This window comes from Dasypus novemcinctus, chromosome 25, assembly GCF_030445035.2.
Source record: "Dasypus novemcinctus isolate mDasNov1 chromosome 25, mDasNov1.1.hap2, whole genome shotgun sequence".
NCBI lineage: Eukaryota > Metazoa > Chordata > Mammalia > Cingulata > Dasypodidae > Dasypus > Dasypus novemcinctus.
Genome location: NC_080697.1, coordinates 33,763,460 through 33,771,707, shown reverse-complemented (window position 1 = coordinate 33,771,707; position 8,248 = coordinate 33,763,460). Strand labels below are relative to the sequence as shown.

Below are 8,248 nucleotides of genomic sequence, written 5' to 3'. Positions count from 1 at the left end.
CCCACCTCTACAGGTCTGACTTATCCCCAGGGTGTCCAAATCTTCTCAACAAAAACTAATGATATGGCCTCTTTTCTGGAGGAAACGAACCTCCAGAACTTAAGATGTGATTTTATCCTCTCCACTAAGACGACTTCTTAGTTGCCCCGTTCCCTGGAGCCCACCACCAGCCCACCCTCCGTCCCACAGTCAGGGAACTGAGCAGACTAGCCTTGCAGTAGCCGAGGACACATTGCTTTATTTGGTTAGCCTCGATTCAGAGGACACTCCTGAATTCAGGGAATAAAAAAAGGACCAGAGAACAAGTATGGTGATTTCTTAATTTTGATTAAGTGCATTCACTTTGACACTGACTGTAACCACTTCAGGAATATTTTTTTTTCTTAACATATTTATCTCATTAAAGGTTTTACACGGTTTCCGCTGGACAATGCCGAGGTACTGTCTTTCTCTAGGAAACTGGCTGGATGTGTTCCATTTTAACAAAATAGTGATGTGAAACTGTCAACATTTCACATCGCTAAATTCCATGCCTGATCTGCCTGGTGGTAAGAACAAAATCAACTTCTTTTTCAAGAAGTATTTGTATTATTAAAAATTGTAACGGGTCTAACCTTTATAGCAAAAGAAGAGCTTTGGTTTAGCTGAGTGATGGCTCTGCCTGGGGGAGGCGCTGAGCCACCTCTCAGGAGGGTTTGTTGGAAGCGTCCCTGCTCCATCCTCTGACTTCACACCCAAGTCTCCTGCTGCGGAAATCCCACCCCGGGCACCCCTGCCAGCTAATGGACGTCTGTGCAAACGCCCATTTGTCACAACACAGCAACAGGCCTGCAGGTCCAGGGCCATGCTAGTGTTTCTGAGATACTCGTGCCCCCCGGCTGTGTACTGAGGACATTGGGCTGGCGCTTCTTCTCGAGAGAGGGTGCCTGCCAGGGCGAGGCCACTGCGGTGGTGGGGAGGTGAGAGAGAAGCGTCGGCGTGCTCGGGCTTCCCCGGAAGCTGCCTTGTCTCCATCTCCCTGTGCTGGAGCCACCCGGCCGCTCAGGAGCCTGCCTCTGCGCCTCCCCAGGCGCGGCTCTGCTCTCCAAGCTTCGCGCCCCCAGAGCACGCCACACCTGAGCCGGTGGCTGGAATCCGACCCCAGCCCCGTGGGAAGCCCGGCTTCCAGCAGCCAGGCCGGTGCTGCTCCCACCCTGCCGCCTGCTCACAGGGTGTCCTTGCACATCACGCTGCTCATTTGTCAGTTCAGGGTCTCAACCGGAAGACTGCACGGCTCTTGTAGCCTCATTTCCTGTGATTATCTACCTTCCACCCAGGGAGGAAGGGCGTAAAATGGCCCGTAGGGCAGTCTTCAGGCTGCCTGGGCAGGGGAAGGACTAGAGGCCAGGTGACCACGAAGATCTGTTCAAGGGGGGCCTGGGCGAGCTCCTACTTGGCAGTGAAGGCAGTTCTGTGTCTCGGGGGCGGGGTGGGAAGACAACAGAGGAGACCAAGCGCCCACCTCCTGGTTGAGAAAGCCTGGAATGGTATAATCATGAAGTTATGGAGCTGGGGAGGACCTCAGAGAAGATCAGGACTCATTTTCCAAAAGGGAAACTGAGGCCCAGGAACGGAAAGCCTATTACATGTTAATGAAAGAGCGAAGAGTAGAACTTGGGTCTTCTGGTGCCCTGCCGGGTGAGCTCCTTTCCACCAAACCCCACTGCAGAAGGAACAGACCTCTCTTCCGGGGTGTCCGGAGGCCGGGGCAGGTGAGGGATGGGGCAGGTGGGGCTGAGGCTACAAGCAGCTGCTGGAAAAGGAACTGCCAGAGGCCTTAAATGTGGACTAAATGCTCGCTCCTCACACGAGGTGGAAGTCCAGCAGCTGGGCTGGGAGCCTGCCAGCAATGCAGAAGCTCAGGCCCCACCCTGGAGGTACAGAATCAGAATCTGCATTTGACAACAACCCAAGTGGCACATTTGCATGCTAACAAGGCACGGGTGCTGCAGGGGCCTCCTTTGGAGAGATCAGTGCGGGAAGGCAGGCCCGAGGATGCACTTCCTTCAGGAGTGGCTCACGGTGCCCCTTCCACAGAACAGACCCCAAGGCTTGGGGACCCAGAGGTGCTCACCTGTGACACCTCAGGGCCCCAGGCCATGACTCATCCAACCAGCCTTCCCCACTGTCGAGTGGGTGATCAGAGGGGCTCGGAACAAGGCTGACTGACAGGCTCTCTCTGCAACCGCAACTGAGAGGCGCGGATTGTCCCGGCCACCTCCACTTCCTTCACTGGCCCGCGCGGCTCGGCTCGGTGCCTGCGCCCTCGCGCTGGGCTGGATCTGCAGAGCTGCACTCTCTCCAGCAAGCAGACGGGGGTTGAAAAGGTCAGTTTTCAAAGATCCAGGGGGCCTACATCTTGGAGGTGGTTCAGGACCAAGGGAGATGCCCCCGAGGCCTGCTCGGGGTGGGGTCGGGTCTGCGGGGGGGGGGGCCCGGAGCTGAGGCGGCGTGTTTGGCAGTGGGTGACCCCAAGGCTGCCGTCCCCCAAACCCCGGGACTAGTCCAGCCTCAACGGCAGTACTCCCGCTCGATGCTCGCCATCAGCTCCTCTTCCGAGTAGTCGTACAGGACGGCCGGCTGGCTCTCGGGCCTCTTGTGGCTGCTCTTTGGGGGTCTGTAGGTGAGAAACGAGGATGGGATGTCAGCCGGCAAGATGTCCCCTTCAAACATGTCATCTCTACCAGACAGCCGCAATGGGCCCTTTCACAGATCTCTGATCCACCCTAAAACCAAAATGGAATACCTCTGCCAGTTTCCCACCGTCTAAATCTCTCAGCTCAACATCTAAGACAGGTTCCACCCCCTGCCCAATTCTCGGGCTTCATTTCCCACTCCTCGGACCGCCGAGACCTTAGACCCCAGCAGGAAGCCGGGCCACGTGGTGTTCAGGAGGAAGGGCTCTGGGGCTGCCTGGAGGATGAACCCCAGCTCTGCCACTCACAGCTTGGTGACCTTGGGCAAGTCATTGCCTTCTTTGAGCATCTTTTTTTCTTTCTCTAAAATGGAGATAATGCTGTGTTCATAAGCTCATTCTGCGGGGTAAACACGATCATGCACGGACAGCGTGTGACAGACTCTGGCACATATATGTGCCCTTGGTGAAACGGGAACCAGCATTACGATGTTCGTTTGCTTGGTTTCACTGCTGTGCGTCTCAGCTCTGGGGACCCACACAGGACTGCTGTGGTAGGACAGGATTAGGGGTTTGGAGTCCTGTGATGCTGGCTGCTCTTCAGTCGATCTGGCAGGAAAACTGAAGGGTGATCTAGACCCTACGCCCTGCAGACCGGGCTCTAGGCAGTGCCCACCCGCCAGCCTGGCCCGCCTGCCAGCCCCCTGCACTCTCTGGACTCTGCGTGGCCTTTGGGTGGTGCTGAGGGCCTCCCTCTCCCTGTCCTTCAAGGCTTCCACATGGCTGTGTCTTCCTGCACTACCCTTTGACAGGCGGGAGCCCCGAGCAGGGTGTGAAGATGTGGCCATGCTGGGTGCTGCCCGCTGGAGGGAGCTGCCTTTGGCGGGGGCATGCAGGTCTGCAGCTGCAGAGAGGGTCAGAGGGTTGCACAAGTGCCAGGTGCAGAACACACTGGCCTCCCACATGCCAGTCAGAGACCTGCCACCGTGCCAGGAGAGGAGCCCTGGGTCTCGCTGCCATTTATCAGTCACTGAAATGTGCCGTGCCGCCTACCCTTTCTGGGCCGCTCTTTCCCCAGCTGTAAGCTCAAGGGGCTGCTGGGCGAGATGACCTTTCAAGGGCTGTCTCATTTCCACAGCTATGTTCCTCAACTGATGTTCAGAGAGCAGCATTCCGGGACCCTGTCTGGCTCTCCCAGGAGCCTGGGCATGAGCTGGGCCCAAGGGCACAGTAACTTGATTTTGTCTCCCAAAGGTGTATACGGCCAAAGAGGTGTCGGGGAAGAACGAAGATCTAACAAGTAGGATTCGGGGTATCCAGGTACAGACATCCCCGCCCCTTGCCCTAGAAATGACAGGTTCAATCCCCAGCACCTCCTAAAAAAAGAGAAAATTACTTCAAGAAAAGAAGACAATCTGATTCTCTAGAAAGCGCCGGTCAATTAGAATTGGATTACAGAGGCCTGCAGGCTAAATGAGACAAGAAGCAGTAACCGAGGGGACCCCTGGGAGTGGATACAGGGGTGAAGCCTATGCGGTAGAAAGACAAGAAAAAACCAGCTAATTAGTTCGAGAGAGAACTCAGTCCTCTTAAATTCCTTGGGTTGATGAAAACTATAGTGAAAGTCACTGCAAATAACCTTTAAATTCCACTGGGGATATTCAGCCAGGACTGGACTCATGCTTTTGGGGGGCAGCCCACTGACGCAGCCCCAGGAGCAGCGCTGCCTCCTCTACGTACCCCACAGCGCCGTGCTGGGGGTCTGCTCTGCGCCAGGCCCAGAGAGGTGCAGGGCCAGGGTCTCAGCTCAGGGTCCTGAGGCGCCAGGCCCAGGGCCACGTGCCCCGCCTCAGCGGCCCACTGCGGCGAGTGCGTGAGGCAGCGGGGGAAAGCCTGAGTGAGTGGGGACGAGGGCGTCCCCAACCAAAGGCTGCGGGCCTAGCTGCCGGGCAAGGGGTGGGAGAGATCCCACCTAGACTTTCCTACTACTCGGGCCCCTGGCTGTGCCTAATTCCTCTGCTACCTGAAGAGCTAAATCCCAGCGCTGACTCCCACCTGAGGGCAGCAGCCAGTGTTTTAGCTCGCCCTCCAAAGCCCTTCCTGCACTTTTAAATATAGCTCTCTCCGCTCCCCTCCACAGGCCCCGTGCTGCAACTCTACCAGCCTGCGTGCCGTTTCTTGAACGAGCTGTGTTATTTCAGACCTCTAAGTCTTCTTTCTGCTACCTGGAATCTCCCTCCCTCCTCTCTTCTCAGTAAAACCTCCATATGTCCTTCAAGCTAAATTTAAATATCAGTTCCTCCATGAGCCCTGAGACCCCTCTTGCTGCCTCTGTGGTCCCTCTGAGTGTCCCACCGCCCTGTCCTCTGGAAAGCTGCTCGGATACCTGCATTTCCTAAGAGACCGGGAGGCCGTGCCGGGCAGGGCCCGGGCCCCAGACTTCCCTGTACTGCCAGTTCTTAGTGCACCTGCCCAGTCCTCCACGGAGGTTTGTGAAATAAGGGAAGCCAGTGTGTCTCTTGCCAAGAAATCATTTGGAATTGAGGATAAAAATATTGCGCCAGAACTTTCTAACTTTTCTGGATCCATCGTCTTACCACATTCACAATCACCCATATCAAAACCTTTCAAGGCAGTGTCATTCCTGCCATTTTAGCACCAAGGACGTGAAAGGGAAGTGATGGGCAGGGGTTGCAAATTGTCCAGGCAAGCCCAGAGTCCAGGCTTTTCCTCGCGTCTTGGCTGAGCTGCTCCCGAGTGCACTGGAATCCTCCAGCGGCTGGGCCACATCTTTCCTGTCGTGGGGTGGGGTGTCCGGCCAAGCCGGGCAGGGCCGACCAGCTGCAGGGAGCAGACAGGGAAGGCCTGGTCTTTAGGCCTGGAGAATTTTAAAGGAGGACAAAGTCCTCATCCTGGGGTCCTCAACCAACACTACAGAAGTGCTTTTTCCTGAAAACACTGTGATGGAATAATAGGTTTACCACCCCTGGCTGTGATCCCCTCAAGGTCAGGACTGTATCTTCGTACAGCACCTAAATACTTGCTGAATTAATTAGTGAGGGTGGAATGGGGAATGGAGAGGGCCAGGCAAACCCTGGTATGATTTGGGCCAGTCCCCTTTTTAGGAGGAAGGTCAAAACTGCTGAGAAATTGGGGGGCTTCTGCAATTTTCCCTGGCTGGGGACCTTACCTTGAAGGATAGAGCTTTGTTCTGAAAGAGGGAGCCTGTATCAGGAAACAAGTTGGGAAGTGGAAAAAGCAGGAAATAGGGAAGTCTGGGGGAACGGAGCCAGAGCCAGCAGAAAAAATCTGTGGACTTTTGGAATAGGAAGTAAGCTTTCCCATACTTACTCTGAGACACTGCTGCTCTCTTGGTGGTCCTCGTCACTCGGTTTGGGGGACACCTTGAGAAGGACAAAAGGAAGAGACGTCAGACGGCTGTTAAAGTACACACTGCATAGCATTCTGGCTCCATACTGACCGAAAGACAATGGCCACTCCATTCAACCCAGGACCGAATGAGTCTTGGAACTGGACAGCCTCTTCCACCTCTCTGTCTTGTTCCACGTGCTCATTTTGTGGGTAAGGACACCGGGGCGGGGAGCTCAAAGAGCAAGTGGCAGAGTCAGGACTGTGCGCCCTGCTGCCCAGGCGGCTGCTTGGCAGGATCCCACCCGGCCCCTCACCCGGCGTGGTCCTGCCCGCAGTCTAAGTGTTGCCCTGGGGATGGTTGGGCAAATGACCTCACCTCTAGGAGCCTTGACACCCGGCCCCGCCCCCCCATCTGTAATATTGGGCAAAATATAAAACCAGGTCATGACAAGGAGGTGGTACAGATAGTATTCCAGCGGGGGAAGGGGAAGCTCCGTCAGGGCCGGGCTGTGCTTGGCCCCCACAGTGACCTGCGCTTAGCACAGGGTCTAGCACAAGGCAGGCGCCCGCGGAGGGGAGGAGGGCTGTCCCTGGAGAGGAGCAGGGAAGACTCCAGGGCGGAGCAAACTCCCCAAGTGACGCGCATGCGCGCGCACACAAATACTTCCCGCAAGTCGAAGGAAGGTGCCGTGCACGAAGAGTGAGCCTTCATGTATGCAGATTGAAAAAAAAAATCAACTGGGGCTCGGGCTCAGGTGGAAGGCAGGCTGTGACAAGAGAATCTAACTCTATTTATAAAGGCATGACGGCCTCACAGGGTGGAGAGGACAGGAGCCGGCCTCAGTGACTTTGGGAACTGGCCAGGCTCAAGAAGGAAGGGATCACACCCAAACACGGTGCTCTGGATGGAAGAGCTGTTCCTCACCGGGACGACTCTGCAACTGCTGCCCATGTACACGACAGGCGGACAGAGAAGGAAATGGATGGAGGACACTGGGAGCCAGGCTTCTCACTGCCAGGGAAGGAAGTAATGATAGATAAGCGGGGGAGAAGGCTAGAGTGAACCGAGGGGTGCTTGATTAGAGTGGGAGACATCAGTATGAACTCAGGTTTAGCTTAATCCAGAGACAAAGAGATAAGGAAATAATTATAAATTCGTGTATATGTGGTTAGCATACAGACTATCCTGTCCACTGAGAGGGCCTAGAAGCAGTGACAACCCAGTGGCCACCCAGTGCCCACATTGTAACAGGAGCCAGGGCTCCTTGGAGAAACAGCTGATTCTAGGGTTGAGACAAGGAACAGAAAAGATGAGCCTGGAGCATCTTCTAGAGCTGGAAAGTAAGGAAGTGCTCCCGACACAAAAGGATGAGGGCATGCCAAAGGGACACAGAAGCCAACTGAAAGAGCTCCCAATGGCCAAAGCTGGAATCTGAGCCACAAAAAATAAACAACATAGTATTTATTGGATTATAACCCAAAGTATATAATAAATATCTTTGAGTCCATCCTTATATAAATACTTGATCAAATAAATAAATAAGCAAATAGAGAAGAGACAATGCTCCTTTATAAAAGAATTCCAATTAATGCATGTAGATACTATCCTCTCCAGGAGGTGGAGTGTTGGCCCTCGCACCCCTTAAGTGTAGACTGCACTTAGTGATTTGCTTCCAAAGAGTAGTATGGGAAGGAGGGAGATGCAACTTGACAGTGGAAAACCTAACCCATATGACCTTAGCCAGGGGGTTCAAGGTCAACTTCGACAGCAATAAGGCAAGTTGGTAGCATGTACTCTTGATATGATGGCACTTTGCCTTTGTGTGTTTTTCTCCACAAAACCCATAACCTCAGTCTAACCAGGAGAAAATCATCAGACTAACCCAAATTTAGGGAGACTCTGAGCCAGCCTCCCCTCCTTGCCCTAACTGGCCCTTCCCATGTCCAGTTCTTCCATCTGGGGCAGCAGCATCTTTCACAGCACAGTTGTGACCTGGTCCTCAAAGGCAGCTGGTGCCTTAACGATTTTTCCCAGTTTCCCCAAGCCATGGAAGGGTCAGGGAGACGCTTTGGCTGCGGAGAGCAGTCATCAAGGAAGTGAGTCTCTTCCCAGGAGGGCCAGGCAAGTGGGTGCTGGGGAGTCTGGGTGCCTCCATCTCTCTCCTGCCCTGAGCTTCTCAGCTGATGCTGTTAGTTGACTGT

General features: G+C 54.6%; 1 protein-coding gene across 2 annotated transcripts in view; it reads right to left on the bottom strand.

Moving 5' to 3' along the window:
- Positions 1-212: 212 nt before the first annotated feature.
- Positions 213-8,248, bottom strand: part of CYS1 (cystin 1) — a 45,859-nt gene continuing 37,823 nt past the window's right edge. Inside the window, exons 2-4 of one of the 2 annotated variants that reach the window (XM_058287887.2) lie at positions 6,026-6,078; positions 5,272-5,515; positions 2,548-2,656 (exon numbers count right to left, since the gene is read on the bottom strand). In XM_058287887.2, coding sequence (XP_058143870.1) covers positions 5,302-5,515; positions 6,026-6,078 — 267 coding nt within the window. In that variant the 3' untranslated portion in view covers positions 2,548-2,656; positions 5,272-5,301. Of the gene's footprint in view, positions 2,657-5,271; positions 5,516-6,025; positions 6,079-8,248 lie in introns of both variants that reach the window. The other variant, XM_058287888.2, reaches the window with a different exon arrangement.